Below are 17,254 nucleotides of genomic sequence, written 5' to 3'. Positions count from 1 at the left end.
CAGCCTGCGTGCGCATAGTTTAAGGGACATTCATGCAACTACAACAAAATGCAAACGTTTGGGCATTCCCTTGTAATGAGTTGCAGGAAGCGTCAGGGTTAACCGTTAACCACACAAATCGCTTTCATGGCTGCAAAACACCACATTTATTGTACAATATTCTGATTGCAACATTCTGCCTTTGTCCAATGGTCAAACCTCCCTTTAAGTAAACCTGTTGCATTCAACTCAGTGGGGGAAATGAACATGTATTTTGGAATCAATTGTACAAAATGCTTCGTGCAGTTCTGTGTGAAGTCAATATGTACATTAACTATTGTACTCGGCATGACTGACAGCTCAGTGTGTGTGTGTATATATATATATATATTGTATGTCTATGTGCTATATTGTATGTCTATGTGCTAAATCTTATCTCACACCCACGCAGAAAGTCTGGGCATCTGTTATACATCTCTTTGCATTATGTCGTATTGCAATGATTTCAGACCTAACAATTGGTCCAGTTATTATTATAAAAACATTTGCTCTGATTTTATGGGAAATTATACTGTATTGGTACAATGTCGGGCTGGGGTGCCTCCAGTGATCCCCAACCAGTAGCTCGCGAGTAACATGTTGCTCTTCGACCCCTTGGATGTTGCTCCCAGTGGCCTCAAAGCAGGAGCTTATTTTTGAATTCCAGGCTTGGAAACAAGTTTTAGTTGTATAAAAACCAGGTACACTGCCAAACAGAGTCTCAATGTAGGTTGACAATCCACATAGAGGCTACCAAATGGCCAATCACAGAACGTATTTGGCACCCCATGAACATTTTTCATGCCAGTGTTGCTCCCCAACTTCTTTTACTTCTGAATGTTGCTCACAGGTTGTAAAGGTTGGGGATCCCTAATATAGACATACAAATCAAAATGGTTGGGTGAGCAGGAGGACCCAATAATACCTGAGTCCATTGGGAGTTTTCCTGGTGGGCCAGTTCAACACTGTACTGGTATCCTCTTTTCCTGACAACAACGTGGGTAATACATCATAGTGTCCTGCCAATTATATAGTACCTACGGAAAAACTGCATTGCCTAGCACCACTTCTTTTCTGAAGCTGAGATAAATTGGCCAGACCACTGGCAAGAAAAAAAAATGGATTTGTTTTCCCTCAACGGTGTGGATTTATGGAACACAACATTTCTCTTTGCTGAATAAAACATTAGTAAAGGTATGGGACCTGTTATCCAGAATGCTTGGGCGATGGGGTTTTCCGGACAACGGATCATCTCCATACCTTAAGTCTACTAGAAAATCATGTAAACATTAAATAAACTCAGTAGGCTGGTTTTGCTGCTAATAAGGATTAATTATATCTCAGTTTGGATCAAGTACAAGGTACGGATTTATTATTACTGAGAAAAAGGAAATCATTAGAATAATCTGGGTTATTTGGATAAAATGGAGTTTACGGGAAACGGCCTTTCCGTAATTCGGAGCTTTCTGGATAACAGGTTTCCGGATAAAGGATCCCGTACGTGTACTTTGATATCTGAGGGACAAGAGGCATAGCTATTGATCCCAGGCTCCTGTCCCTTGCTCCTCTTTAGTGCTATGGACCCCTGTCACCCACACCTGCAGGCCCCATACCCATGCTGAAGCCTTTGCACCAGGGCCATGGATCACTGCCCACCAGACTTACTCACAGGCCCCTTCGGCATCAGTGCACCATGTATATGCAGGGCAGGTTGCACATTCTTATTGGGCCTATCCCTCTGCAGGAGGAAAGTGCAAAAAGTCACACACAACACAGTGCCCACCCCAAAGTGCCCCTAACCTTTACATCTGCTGCTTGGAAGTGATTCTACAATGGAGGCACAAAACTGGCACTTGTTTCTAAATGTCACTTAAGCAGTATAGGAATCACCTAAATTATAAGCGCAAAAATCATCAAGTGCTTTCCACAGTGTATACTGTTAAGGGTATTTGTGTGCAATTTGGTATCACATAGAAAATCTGCTGTTATCAGAGCAACCATGACATATCCCATTGATAAACAGTAAACAAACACAAGCAGAAACCTAATGTATAAATAAGTTGCATCTTGCTCTTCCGTTCACCCTGGTGTGCAATGCCTTACGGTCAGGGGGTGTAACTATAGAGCAAGGATCCCCAACTTTTTTTACGGATGAGCCAAATTTCAATGTAAAAAGAATTGGGGAGCAACACAAGCATGCAAAAAACTTATATGGAATGTCACATAGCGCACTGATTGGCTATTTGGTAGCACCATCAGGGCCATGTTTATATATAGGCCCCAAGGGCCTGTGCCTAGGGCGGCACGGTTTTGGAGACTGCCTATTTTTTTGGAGTACCTATTTTTTTTAAACCCTCCGCCACGGATTTCCATAGGAAATCTGGTGACGGGGATGAGGGGTAGGGGTCCGAAGAAGAATATGGAAGTCAGCGCTCTGGTGTGTGACGTCAGGAGCAAGGGACAGGAGCCTGGGATCAATAGCTATGCCTCTTGTCCCTCAGATATCAAAGTACAAGTATGGGATCCTTTATCCGGAAACCTAGAGCGGCATCGGACCTAAACACAGCCCTGAGCACCATGTGGAGTGGCCGCATACAGGAGGCTTTATTTGACAGTAAATCTGTTTATTATGCAAACAAACTTGCCTCCAAGCCAGGAATTAAAAAAATGAACATCTTCTTTGAGGCCCCTGGGAGCAACATCCAAGGGGTCGGAAAACAACATGTTGCTCACAAGACACTGGTTGGGGATCACTGCTATAGAGGAAGCAGTTGTAGGGGGGCCTGGGAGGAATTGGGGGCCCCCATCAGACCCCAAAACAGAGCAATTTCAACATATATTGATAATACAAGACAACTTCTGGATATATTGGGGGTTCTAAAATGAATTTGCTGTGGGGCCCAGTAACATCTAGTTATACCATTACTTACGGTAGCCATTCAGCCAGTTAATGGGGGTAGATTAGAATATAAAAGTGACTTGGTACAGGGAATATTCCTGACAACTGGCCCCTGATGACTCCAAGAAGATATATTACAGTACAATATGATTTCCCTTCTAGCGAACATGGAGGGGCGACACACGGTCCCCTGTTGTGCACAATGGATAACTACATCAGCAATGAAGCGCTGGCCTTCCTCTGAGACAATGATCCTATTGACAAATAATGGCTGCCTTTGCCATAATAACTTTCCCACTCGGACAAGAGTTGAACTGTACCAGAACGCGCCACTCCTCGCCTCAGGCTAAGGGCCAGTGTGTTTGTGCCCAAACCCTCTATAGAAGGCTTCTTGCACCTGCTCCCAACTGACTTGCTCTAAACAGCACAGGAGGGAGCAAAGTACAATTACAGGTGTGAGTAATGCAGGGTGTGCCTCTTGTAACTTCTGGCAGCCACCCAGACTCCAATAAACCCCATTGCCTCGTACAGTATCAGGTTACAAGAACAAAAAAAAAAAATACCACACAACGGGAAAGTTTAGTTGCGAGTTGATGTCACAGAGGGAAGGTTATAAAGAGAAACCCAGCTTCAGCCTGCTCAGATACTGGCATCGTCCCTTTAAAAGCGTGTGACGGACAACAGGCAGCACAAGTTAAAGCGGGAACCAGCAGCAGAGGTGGGACCTTTATTTATGTCTTTGAAGAACTGAGTTTATTCTTTGTCTCTGTTGGGTTGATTTGTAATGTGCTTTCTAACATCAGTATGGGGTTTATATGCCTAAATTAATATCTTTAGCTTTATGTGAACCCCTTTTACATGAGAGATATTGAAGGTTCTCTGTTCCCTTCCTCTCTAAGTAGGCATACAGAACAACCCCATTCAGGGTTGGACTGGCCCGGCGGGACACCGGGAAAAAACCTGGTGGGCCCCTGCCGGGCCAGACCCCCTCTCACAATCTCCTGGCCCTACAAAAAGAATCAATTTGCGGCACCGCTCACGCATGTAAAATGAGGGAAAACTTAAAATCAGTGGATGTAAAACTGAAGTTCCACTATATTTATAAAGTGCAGGGCAGTTCTGTTGTTGCCTCTGGATCAAGATTTATTTCCAACCCCACGAGTAGAAATGATGCTTGCTACCAATGATATTAATAAGGATGAATAATAAGGTAGACACTTTTTTTCCCCTAGAAATGTATCACCCCTGGGATATATAAACTCTCTGCAAATGTCTGAAATTGTAACTGCCAACAACTTTCTATATATAGGCACACTTCTGGTAAATGTACCGTGCAGGGCTGTGTTGAAATTTCTCCTGATCCAGATTAGATTCTAAGCGCTCCTTCCTCTTGTGCCTTAGCGCTTAATCATCAATGGCATTATGTATTTATTTGTGTATTTATTTATTAGTTGCAATGTTGTCTGTACCTTGTATCGGGAGAAACCTGCAGCTTTCAGTGTGCAAGCAATGCTTTATCTATAATAACATATGCACTTTAGGTGTATTGATCTCAGCACTGGCTCTTACATGTTGGTACAGTTCTGGGCAATGGGTTATGCTGAAATAAACTCTAAATGCAATGAACAGGGCTATGGTGAAATCTCTAAATACAATGTGCAGGGCTATGGTAAAATAATCTCTAAATGCAACGTACCGGGCTATGCTGATATCTCTAAATGCAATGTACAGGGCTTTGGTAAAATCTCTAAATGCAATGTGCAGGGCTCTGCTGAATTCTCTAAATGCATTTTGCAGGGCTATACGGAAATAATCTCTAAATGCAATGTGCAGGACAATGCTGAAATCTCTGAATGCAATGTGTAGGGCAATGTGCAGAAGCTTTGTAAAAATGATTGAGGTTTGCGCACATCCCTGCACAGTACATTACCTGTAAGTGTCCCTCCCTATAAGGGTAATGTTGGCAGGAATCCACCTTACAGGGGACTGTAGAGGCTTCAGCCCTGTTTGTTACCATTAACATGAGTATTTTTAAGAGGGAATTATTGTGAGGCTGCCAAGATTATTGCACAACTTGTACTATATTATCCCGTAAGTGGAATGTCCCATAAATTTAACTTTTAGTTAAATATGTTAGTATGTTATAGAATGACCGATTCTAAGAATTTATTTCAATTGGTCTTCATTTTTTCTTTTTGATTATTTGGCCTTCTTCTGCTGCTGCTTTCCCACTGACCCCATTTCAAACCAATGCCCTGTAAGGCTACACATTTATTGTTACTTTTTATTACTCGTCCTTTTATTCAGAACCTCTCCTGTTCATAGTCCAGTCTCTTATTCAAATCAGTGCATGGTTACTAGGGTCATTTGGATCCTAGCAACCAGATTGCTGAAATTGCAAACTGGAGAGCTGCTGAATAAAAAGCTAAATTACTCAAAAACCACAAATAATAAAAAATGAAAACCAATTACAAATTGTCTTGGAATATCGCTCTCTCTACGTCACACTAAAAGTTTGTTGAAAGGTGAACAACCCCTTTAAAGGGATGTTATAATGGGCAAATCAGCTTGATGTTTTTACGGTTATGTTTGTGTTTCGTTTTCTCATAAGTCTGTAATCTTACCCCAGTGAACACACTTTCCACCCACGCCTCATTGCGATTGTTATTACCCCAAGCTACTGTTTAAATCAGGAATGCAGCCTTTCCCCTGTTATGGTACAGTACGTCCCACCATCTGCAGCCCATTCAAACCCAATAGACAGAACTGCTGATTTGAAGTAAACTAGCAGTTAGGAGTCTTCTACTACTAAACTGGAACCTTTGTGTTGGCTGAGCCCCAGAGCCAATGGTCCCAGGTTGAAATGACTATACAGGTGGCATCTTCAGAAAGACTGTGCTCTGCATACAACTCACAATATCTCTTTGTGGTTTTAGGACTGTGGTACTGGTTTCCAAGTCCCTACTCACTAAATACTGGGTCCTGTCAACTATTTCACATGGACCCAAAACAGAGCTGCAGAGCCACAGGTCCCAGGGTTAAATGACTCTCCAGGTGGCGTCTCCAATAAGACTGCGCTCTGCGTACAACTTAAGTTTTAGAACTTTTTTAGAACAGCTAGAAATAAGTTGCTTCTAATACCTACATGGCTATGTAACCAGTGTGAAATGAATGGTTGAATAGTCTATTGTAAGTTCATCTGTTATAAGCATACTGTTATACTATGGCTGATCTATACCAGAGCAAAAGTCAGAGAAGAAAAGCCCTGCGGAATGCAGAAGCTGGACCCCCAATATGCAAAAGTGTCCCTTTTACAGCTAGGTTTTCTGTTATCTGGAATATGTCAGATTTAATTCTTCAGCATCCTTAAAAGGAATTAATAAAGTAATAAACCTGATCAGCAAATAGCATGTATCAAAACTGTGATTCACAGCGGTCATCCAGGAGTCCAGACAAGTACAGCTACCTTGGGGTTTCTACATAGTGGGGGCGGCTTGCAAAGCAGCAGTTGTTGGTTTGAAAAGTGAGGTTAGTTTGGAAAGGTGGCTGCACTTGCCCAATTACTACTCCTACTATCCCACAGCCACAGTTCCTTCCCAGAGACTATTATACTGTACCACTGTTATTCGGTGGTAATGCAAAACCTATGCGTGTATTCGGGTTGTGCTCAATCTGGAAACCTTACTGCAAACCTTGGTTTCACTATTCCATATATAGTAGAAAATCAGATGGCACACACTCTGGCAAATGTGCAAAAAATGTGTAGTTTATTGAGATCCACACATGTTGTTTGCACATTTGCCAGAGTTTGTGCCATCTGATTTTCTACTATATATGTATTATCCCACTTTTACTATAGGCACAATCTCTCCCTACTATACCTGCTATCCCACAGTCACAGTCCCTTCCAGAGACTATTATCTCACAGTTACTATAGACACCATCTCTCCCTACTATACCTGCTATCCCACAGTCACACTCCCTTCCCAGAGACTATTATCCCACTGTTACTATAGACACCATCTCTCCCTACTATACCTGATATCCCACAGCCACAGTCCCTTCCCAGAGACTATTATCCCACTGTTACTATAGGCACCATCTCTCCCTACTATACCTGCTATCCCACAGCCACAGTCCCTGCTAATATGTTCCCTGCTTACATAAATTTGCACTGCCCACAGTTGTGATATTTATCTGAGGGCTGCCAGAGTAAAAATTCCTTTTGGCTTACTTATGCAATTCAGTCTGTTGTGTAACTTTAGTACGTCATTTTTTAAGAAATATATCCTAGAATTTATTACTTAGATGGTACAGCTGATATCCAGTATTTACGCTCAAAGTAGAACAGGTCACATAGAGGAAGAGAAACTGTCTCAGAGCAGGTCTATATAATTGCACATCTAAATCCACCCATTTTGTAGAATAGGTCTATTTTGGTAGGAACTGAACTGGCCTGAAGCATTTTATCTTCTCTTTCATTTATCGGAAAGTTCAGCTAAAATCATGCAGTTCCTATTTTGAGATATTTTTGTAAGATTTAACAAGATAAGATACTTGAAATTTCACGTGACGCATTTCTGCCTCTAGTAGGATGTGGGTTGGGTGCTATACGACCAAAACGACCTAGGCGGAGAGAGGCCTAGTCCTGAGTTGAAATCCAGAAGGTGGTAGGACCATCAAATGATGCCATGCCCATGCTAATGAGACATGTAAATACATGTGACTCCTGAAAAATCCAGGAGAGTTAAAAGCACTGGTTAAATGTTTACTGGAAAAAAAAACCAGGCAGGTTCATCGGCTCCTGATAAAATAGTCCATAGTGAATGTGATGGAGACTTTTGATTGTAAGCTCTACTGGGGCAGGGACTCATGTGAATGATGTATGATCTCCTGAAAGCACTAAATCATAAGTAGGAACTATATAGATACATGCTAATAATATTCTAGCCCAGAGCTAACATAAATGTCAGACCTTGGGCTGGATTTATAGACCAACAAGACACTGAGATGAAAATAAAAAATACTTTGTAGGTTGTATTCCCGCTGGTATTGTACTTTAAACATCAACTGTGTTTATAGCAGCATAAATATTGTCTATGGTGCTGCTCCATTGCACCCTAAGGAAAAACTCAATTTACAACTGACTGAGCTCTGTAACATCATAAACTGCTGTCAGTTAAGTAACATACATCTAAATACATCAAAGCTTACTTTGCCCTTATAAATAAAAGTAGACCGAATTAAGTATTGATTTATCCTGATAAATTAAGATTAAAACACATTTGTAAAGAGCTGCCGTATTGTTGGGATAAGTAGTTGACTTTACAGTGACTGGGGTCCCAAGCACCTGGATATGTAAACTCTGCTCCTAGTTCTTGTTTGTGTTACTCAGCAGAGAGTAGTTTGTATCTGGTGCATTTTTGAGGCCAGTGTTGACCAATCTTGTTAGACAGGAACGGCAAAAATTATTCATGCACTCCTAAACTCTTGCCTCATCTCTAAATTGGGGATGGTGAAACCAACATGCTATAAAGTTAATACAGGTTGTTGCATGTATGCTGTATCCAGCACAAGGCAGAGATTATTGGCCTTTTCGGTTATTTCACATTAGACCAATACTGAGTGGGTAACCACAAGCTTTTGCTCCTCACATCTGTCTGTTCTCTCAGAGATAGACATTCCTCTATTTCATGGTGTATTAGCTTTGTTGTACAGTATGTGGTACTGGAATACATTGTTGTATCATAAACCATAAACCTGCTTTCTCTTTGTTTTTTTATAGATGAAGCTACTCCTCTCTCTTCTCTTAGTCTTGACCTGGGCCTACTGCCAAGGAAGCCAAATTAAATGCAAGGACCCAAGTGAGGAGTATCTGCAGAATAAACTGTTCCGCCAAGCACCTGATGCTCATATACTCCTCTTCAAACCAGACATCACCCCAGATCAGGACATAAGGACATGCCCTAAGAGTGTTAACCACAGCTCAGATCTCATCCAAGAACGGAGCATCTCACCATGGTCCTACAGGTAGCTGAGAGAATTGTGCTACTAACTAGAATAAGTTTATACAGCAGACTGAAGGACAGAGACCAGTGAGCAGCCTTGTGCTTTGGTCACAACTCCTCAGTAACTTCTAATATCCTTATCATTTACAGTAGGAAAATAATACATTATCCCTTATAATACATGAGTGATACTCAGAGTTCCCTGTATAACTCAGCCTGCAGCCTTGTGCCTTTATATGGTCACAGAACTCCTCAGGGACTTCTAATATCCTTATAATTTACAGTAGGTGGTACACGATCCCTTATAATACATAAACAATTTTTATAAGTCATGTGATTTCCCTCCCTGCCCCTAATTTGCATATGCAAATTAGGATTCGGTTCGACTGGGCAGAAGGATTCAGCCGAATTCGAATCCTGCTGAAAAAGGCTGAATCCTGGACGAATTTCGGACCGAATCCTGGTGCATCCCTAATATGGTCACAGAACAACCCCTCAGTGACTTCTAATATCCTTATCGTTTATAGTAAAGGGTACATTATCCCTTATAATACATGAGTGATACTCAGAGTTCCCTGTATAACTCAGCCTGCAGCCTTGTGCCTTTATATGGTCACAGAAGCCCTCAGTGACTTCTAATATCCTTATAATTTACAGTAGGGGGTACATTATCCCTTATAATACATGAGTGGTACTCTGAGTTCCCTGTATAACTCAGCCTGCAATATTTTGCCTTTATATGGTTACAGAACCCCACAGTGACTTCTAATAGCCTTATAACTTTCAGTAGGGGTAAATTATCCTTTAAAATACCAGTGATTTATTATAATGAAACCGCTACTTTCTTTTTCAGAATCAATGAAAATGTAAACCGCTACCCGAGACAGATATTGGAGGCCTACTGCCTATGCAAAGGCTGCATTTCCTCTCACAACAAGGAGCAAACCTCGGTAGTCAGTGTGCCATTTGATAAAGAGGTGCCCATCTTGCACAAGACCCCCAAGTGTAAGAGAGGTCGGTTTGTCTACAAGCTGCGCTTCATACGAATAGCCCAACTGTGCATCTGCCGCTTTAACTGAGACGGATTCATTGGGCCTTCTTCTTTGAGCTGGGTTCCTCTCTCCGGAGCTTCTCTTCTAGACAGCGTCTAAAGAAATAGTTAAATCTAAGCAGAAAATCTACTGTGCTGATTAATAAAATCTAAGGATTTCTGTTCTCAAAACACTTTTTATGCATACGCTACCAAGTGCCACAATAAGACGGACTCAAGAAAGGGTGGGACTTATTCTAGGAATAGGAGGAGCTTGAGATAGGCCAGGACATGGCTGCTTATAATGTTTGTGGTTCGGGGAGTGGCCTAAAAATATATCCCAATATTGTTATCGATGCCATTCTATGATCAGAGAGCTAGGCATAAAATAAAAACAAAAGCATTAACACTGATCGCACTGCACAATGGCTGGCTCAATACTGGCTGGCCCATCAGTTTGTACAGTTATAAGGTTGGTCTGTAGTGCTACATACATGTACATAAATATACGGAAGTCAAACAAATTGATATTGATCCCTGAACGGTATGGAATGTTCCACTTCAGGATACACAGGGGAATTGTACCTTCATAAAGATGTTTATTAATATGTAAAATCATTTGTAGGCGCTGTAAAGAACTTTAACAATTTTTTTGTCCATTTGATATATTTTTTATGCTTTGTAATATATATATATATATTTTGCTTAAATTTATAAAGGACTGAATGTGATTTTTTAAAATCTTTTATTAACCCCCTCCTTACCTGGTCATAATAGTCTGACAAGTGCTGCCTATCCTTGTATGCCTACAGATTCGGACTGGGGCTGCTGCCTCTTGGTGCTCCAGGACCCCCCCATCCCCCCCCTGACTGAGCCGCAACCCCACTCAGCCCACCACGCATACCTTTATTTTCATGTGGCATGCTGGGGGCCAGATAGGGGGGGTCAGAAGTAGCAGCAAAGGGAGCGGGTCTGGGCCGGCAGGTAGGGTTACCACTAGGGTTGCTGACTGGCCGGTAGTTTACTGGCCTGGCCGGTAAAAATGATGGTTGATCCCAATGTTATTAAAAGGGAAAAAAGATAAATATATAGGAAGGCCGGTATTTTTTTCTGGAAAAGGTGACAACCTCAGTTGGCATCTTTTCCGGAAAAAATACCGGCCCTCCAATATTATTGCTATTTTTTCCTATTAATAACATTGGCATCAAGCATCATTTTTACCGGCCAGGCTGGTAATATAATGGCCAGGTGGCAACCCTGCCGGCAGGGCTCACTGAGTTTTTTCCCAGTGTCCCGCCTGCCATGTCTGACCATTATTGACATTATTTAATGGACTGATGCCAGTGGCAGAGGGAGAATAAGGAGGCACTCTTGCCGCAGGTGCAGTGCAGGGCTCAATTTGGACCATTTTGTTGGGCCCCCATAAACTGGCAGGGCAAAAGGGCTAATGGACTGGGCCTCTCTTCTGCCGACTGCCACTGTAAAACTGCCTGTTCACTTCACTTTTTCCATTGGCCACTAGTATTTCATGGCACAGTCTGGACTGGGCCCTGACTAGGGTTGCCACCAGGCCGGTATTTTACCGGCCTAGCCGGTAAAACTTCTGCCAAGGCCGGGGCCGGTATTACAAATTTACTGGCAATGTAGCTGCCGGTAAATATGTAATACCCTTAAAAAGACCCCTCGGCCAGCCCCCAATCCCCTGTAAGCTTTTTCCTCAGTTTTTGTCCTGGCCGCGCCGTGGCCCCGTCGCTTTATGGCACAACCCCGCCCCCTTTGATGTCACACCCCACCCCTTTTTGTACCCACCCCCCACCAGCCGGTAAAAAATTAGCAAAAGGTGGCAACCCTAGCCCTGACTCAATGACAGCCCCCCATTGTAAGAATTACAAGAAAAGAAATCCATTCTCTCTTTTTTTCTCTAATTCTCTCTCTGATATCTGATCATACACATAGAGATCCTCCTCAATATGCCCACCTTCAATTTTGTTGATATCGGGCTGATCCGATCGTGGGCCCTAGGCCCTATCAATTGGATAATAATGAAAGCAATACGGGGCGATCGGATCGCGAGAACGCATCAACGAACAGATGCGGTCCGCTATCCGACGGGATTTTTAGCCCTGCCCAATCGACATGTGGCCAACTCTCAGCCAGATATCGATCAGGGAAGTCCGTTGGAAGGCCCCACATACGGGCCAATAAGCTGCCGACTGTCTGCAGCTTTTATCGGCCTGTTTATGTCCACCTTTACAAAGCAAATCCTTAATATAAGAAGATGCATTCTATCTCTGTATCATGTTTATATTGTGTAGTCTACACCAGATGGTAAGCACTTAAAGGGCAAAGTCGTATCTTTGCAGATGAGCACAAACACAGACCACCTAACCAGCAGCCACACAGTATATAAGCCCCACAGGCCATTTTGGATATATGATAACAGAAAATGTACCCAGTTTACAATCAAGGTTTATGTTTTCTCATGAATAGAAAATAAAAGGACACAACCGATCGGACACATTTAATCCCTGCAATAATGGGGGTATGGGATCTGTTATTCGGAAATCTGGTAAACAATAGGCTCCAAATTATGGGAAGACTGTCTCCCATAGACTACATTTTATCCAAATAATCTTAATTTTTAAACATAATTTCCCTTTTCTCTTTTATAATAAAATAGTACATTGTACTTGATTCAAACTAAGATATAATTAATCTTTACTGGAAGCAAAACCAGCCTTTTGGGTTTATTTAAAGCGGTTTCTTCACCTTTGAGATAACTTTTAGAATGATCTAGAGCAGGGGTCCCCAACTTTTTTCACCCATGAGCAACATTCAGATGTAAAAGAGTTGGGGAGCAACACAAGCATGAAAAATGTTCCTGGGTGCCAAATAAGGGTTGTGATTGGCTATTGGTAGCCCCTATGTGGACTGGCAGCCTACAGGAGTCTCTGTTTGTCAGTACATCTGGTTTTTATACAACCAAAACTTGCCTCCAAGCCTGGAATTAAAAAAATAAGCACCTGCTATGAGGCCACTGAGAGCAACATCCAAGAGGTTTGGGGGCAACATGTTACTCATGAGCGACTGGTTGGGGATCACTGATGTAGAGTATGATATTCTGAGACAATTTGCAATTGGTTTTCATTTTTTTATTATTGAAGATTTTTGAGTTATTTAGCTTTTATTCAGCAGCTCTTCAATTTGCATCTTAAGCAATGTGGGAACTAGGGTCCAAATTACCCTAGCAACCATGCACTGATTCGAATTAGAGACTGGAATATGAATAGGAGAGGGGCTGAATAGAAGGATCAGCAATAAAAAGTAACAATAACAATACATTTGTAGCCTTACAGACAGTGTCGGGCTGGGCCGGCGGGACACCAGGAAAAAACCCGGTGGGCCCCAGGATCTTGTGGGCACTGCTGGGCCAGATCTGCTTCCTTATGGCGAGCGACCCCTCTTTGTTGGTGGGTTGCGGCAAAATCAAAATTTCATGCGTGCGCATTAGCGTTGCACAGTGCGCTTGCGCACTGATGCACATACACATACCCGGCACCGGAGTGCCGGACGGCAGGGGGTGCCAGAAGGGGGCCAGGAGCCCCCAGTCCGACCCTGCTTACATTTGTTTTTTAGATGGGGTCAGTGAGTGACTCCCATTTGAAAGCTGGAAAGAGTCAGAAGAAGAAGGCAAATAACTAGTGATGGGCGAATTTATTCACCAGGCGTGAATTTTGCGTGATTTGCCGCCAGCAAATAAATTCGCGAAACACCCGCGAAAATTTAAAAAGAATTTCAAAGTCTATTTATTACCAGTAAGGCAGGCCTACTTTATTAAACGTTCCCGATGTTGGCGACTTATTGACAACTAATTAATGGCGCTTCAATTGGCCACAAGAAGGTAATGTCTGGGTGTTTCCCCACTTGGAACCCCATTGAAGTGCAGTGCAGGGTGAAGGGTACAATCCTATGCCGTAGATGTGACTGGGTGGCACCACATTCCAGCCAATTCCTTCGTTGGAAGTGACACTGGAATTTACAGAACTCTTTGTCAACTGTTTAAATGAATTATTGACTAAAATAAAGGCTTTCCTTTTCTTTCTTTTGAGCTTGAATTCAGTTTTTATTTAGCAAGTACAATTAAATCAATTACAGTAGCTTAGGGCTAGCGAGGTCTAAAGTTTAAATCATGGTCAAGTCATCAGGATTTTTGTGGGACTCAGTAATAGATGACAGTAGTGTTGTGTTTATTCGAAGTTACTGGACCCCACAGAAAACCCATTGTAGGGTTCTCACTTCCCTTGGGAATAAGGCATATTTCATTAATACCTTGTACATTGAAAATACCTGTCAATGGGACCTATATAGCAGTTGGACCTATATAGCTGTTGCAATCTGCTTCTTTTATAGTTGCACTCATAGAAAACAGATATAAAGTGAAAGTCCTGGAGCACTAAGGTGTACAAAATAGCTTGTGCCTTTATGCATTGGTGGTGCAAGTTCTGCATCTTGAGTCAGATTAAATAACCAGGGCAAGGTTCAGAGTGCAAAAATGTTGGCGATTCGGATTGCGGCTTAACTCTTTGTGCACAAACACTTGCACCTTAAGGTGCATGTGGTGGGTCAACTTGTACATGCCATGGACTGAGAATTTCCCATATTTATGTTATAGGAAGCAGTGACAGGAATTTGTAACTGCCCCACTTCTCAACAATAGCACAGTGGTAGTTACAATCAGGCCCAGACTGGCAATCTGTGGGTTCTGGCAAATACCAGAGGGGCTGCTATAAGGTGCCATAGAAAGTCAGTATTTAGTGGGCTGGTGGGGGCTGTTTGGGCCTATTTGTGGGCTGATTCTCAGTCCGGATAGGGTTACAATGCCCATGTGCCCTAAAGGCTGTAGGGGTTTGTTTGAAGATTCATTAACAACTGGAGCTCTCTAGGTGAGATAATGATAATTATACAATTTCCTCTCTGCATAATATTTTTTTCAGGCTGTGAGAAGCTCCTCAATTCAGTACTGTCCCTTGGAAACATTATGACTTGTGTTTCTGAATCATGGACCCAAAAAAGCACCAGGGTTGGCAGAACATGGGTATGGTTTTGGGAAGATCTAGGTGTGTTGGGGCATAACTGAATGTGATCAGGGCAGGTTTAAAGAGCAGCCTAAATTGCAGCTGCCAATCATGTGTATAATGCAAATACAGTATGTTATAGTCTATGTGCAGGAACTATACTCGTATTTTTATATTTCATAGCAATATAGTCCTATAGAACATATCAGAATGTACAGAATGAACTATACCTTCAAACAAATTTGCAGAGAAGAAATATTCTGAGCACAACATATACTCATATACGGTAATATGGTAACACCCACCGATATGTATAAATCTTGCATGGGAAACAAAAAATGAAATGGATAGGAAAATGATTGAGGCCTTGCAGTATTCTTCAGAATGGCCCTGGGGCCACTAAGGAAAAACGTGGGCAAGTACTAGAATTGATGAGATTAATTATAGATAACTGTATGAGAAATTCTATTTCCTTACGGCACTTGCTGTTCTGCAGGCAAGACGTGAAGTTTGAAGTTTCTCAATAGCAGAATACCTGAAAAATCTAGCAACATTGCACAGCTGCCCTTCAAAGTAAAGGCTTTGTAAGAGGAAATATGTCAAGTAATAGTGAAAGTCGCAAATGTGATGTGTCCTCGGGGAATGAAGTAGAAGAGACGTTGGAATAGGGATCCCAGGTGTTAGAAAGGGGACACAAGGGGAGAGTTGAAAGAAATGCCAGATGCAGAGTCCATACAGTTTTAGCGAATTGCACCTATATCTCGGCAATCACAAGACGGGGGTTTACCAAATAAGTCGGTGCCCGTCAGTGAAATGTACTGTTTTATCGTTTGAATGGGTTGCTCATCTTAAAGTTAATTTTTAGTATGCTATAGGATGCCTGATTCTTTGAAACCCTTCAATTACTTCATAAAATGTTATTGTTTTTTTATTCTTCTTCCTCTTTCCTCTGTCAGATGGGGCAACTGAAAAACCATAAAAATATTGTTCTGCAATGTTACTTGTTATTGCTTATCTTTCTATTCAGGTCTCTCCTATTTATAACTCGGTCTCTCATTGATACCCCTGTCTGGTTGCTAGGGTCAATTGCACCCTAGCAACCAGATAGCTTCTGACATTCTGCCCTGAGGAGCTAATAAACAAGAAGGGAAAATTCTCTTACCCTTTAGGTGAGGACCACATTAAGGGCTCTTACTGATGAGCGGTTGTAGCTGCGCTCCCCTGCGTTCCATTTTTTCTGCGTTCAGCCGCAGCGGAGCGCAGGAATAGCCCAATGGGGCTGTACTCACACGTGTAGGCGCCGAACGCAGGAAAAATGCAGCATGTTGTGTCTCAACCTGCGTTCGGCGCCTACACGCTCCTGTGTGAGTATAGCTCCATTGGAAAAAATGTAATGTGTCTATTCCTGCGCTCCCCTGCGGCTGAACGCAGAAAAACGGAATGCAGGGGAGCGCAGCTACAACCGCTCGTCAGTAAGAGCCCTAAAGAGCTGTTGCAGCCCTTGTTTAATTTGGATGTCTTAACTTGCCCAATAGATATCTGCCTAATTATATCCTCATTGCTGAATGCCAGATCCCAGGTACTGAAGGAAGAAGACTCATGAATGCTGAGAAAAAACATTATCACCAGCGACTGCTGCGCACACTTCGCAAGGCGCAAATTCATTTAGCTAATACACTAAAATGTGAAGTTGCGTCTTGAGCACCGAACGCTGATGACTTTTCGCTAGCATTAGCGAGCATTTCATAGCGAAGATTCGCTAGTGTTGTTTATGCCTAGTGAAAAGTCGCTAGGGATCTTACACTTATGTCAATTTGAATAGGGCGGGTACATTAAAGTCGTATGGACGTCTTTATTAGAGATGTCGGTGCAAATGCTTGAAGTGGCCACTTTTTATTACAAATGTCCAAGGAACCTGAATAAAGACAAAAGAGATCCTATAATGCCCTAGGCACGAACCCACTGTAAAACAAATATTCCATGGCCCTCAAATGTCTGGGGGAAAATGTTAACCCAAAAAAATTTAAGTCAGGACTTTAGCAGGCAATCCCACTTAAAAAAAGGAAAAGTCGTCAGAGTTTTTTTTAACTTTAAGGCATTTTCGGCAGACAGGATATGATGTCACTGCGATAAGACTGGTCTGAGGTGGCAAAGTCAACTCTGGCGAAAGAGGTAACGATCAGTGAAATCTGCACTAAAGTGAATTTGGGACCATTCGTCTGAG

At 42.3% G+C, this 17,254-nt stretch overlaps 1 protein-coding gene across 1 annotated transcript; it reads left to right on the top strand.

The window, feature by feature from the left end:
* Positions 1–3,483: 3,483 nt before the first annotated feature.
* Positions 3,484–10,604, top strand: LOC108701082 (interleukin-17D). The gene is made up of 3 exons (XM_018235271.2): positions 3,484–3,635; positions 8,703–8,947; positions 9,779–10,604. Exons 2-3 carry the CDS (start codon positions 8,703–8,705, stop codon positions 10,002–10,004), a joined length of 471 nt encoding a protein of 156 aa, XP_018090760.1. The 5' UTR covers positions 3,484–3,635; the 3' UTR covers positions 10,005–10,604.
* Positions 10,605–17,254: the final 6,650 nt, after the last annotated feature.

Source organism: Xenopus laevis, chromosome 9_10L (assembly GCF_017654675.1).
Source record: "Xenopus laevis strain J_2021 chromosome 9_10L, Xenopus_laevis_v10.1, whole genome shotgun sequence".
In the NCBI taxonomy this organism is placed as follows: Eukaryota; Metazoa; Chordata; class Amphibia; order Anura; family Pipidae; genus Xenopus; species Xenopus laevis.
Note: the sequence above shows the minus strand (reverse complement) of the source record. Positions and strands in the feature narration are given on the sequence as shown.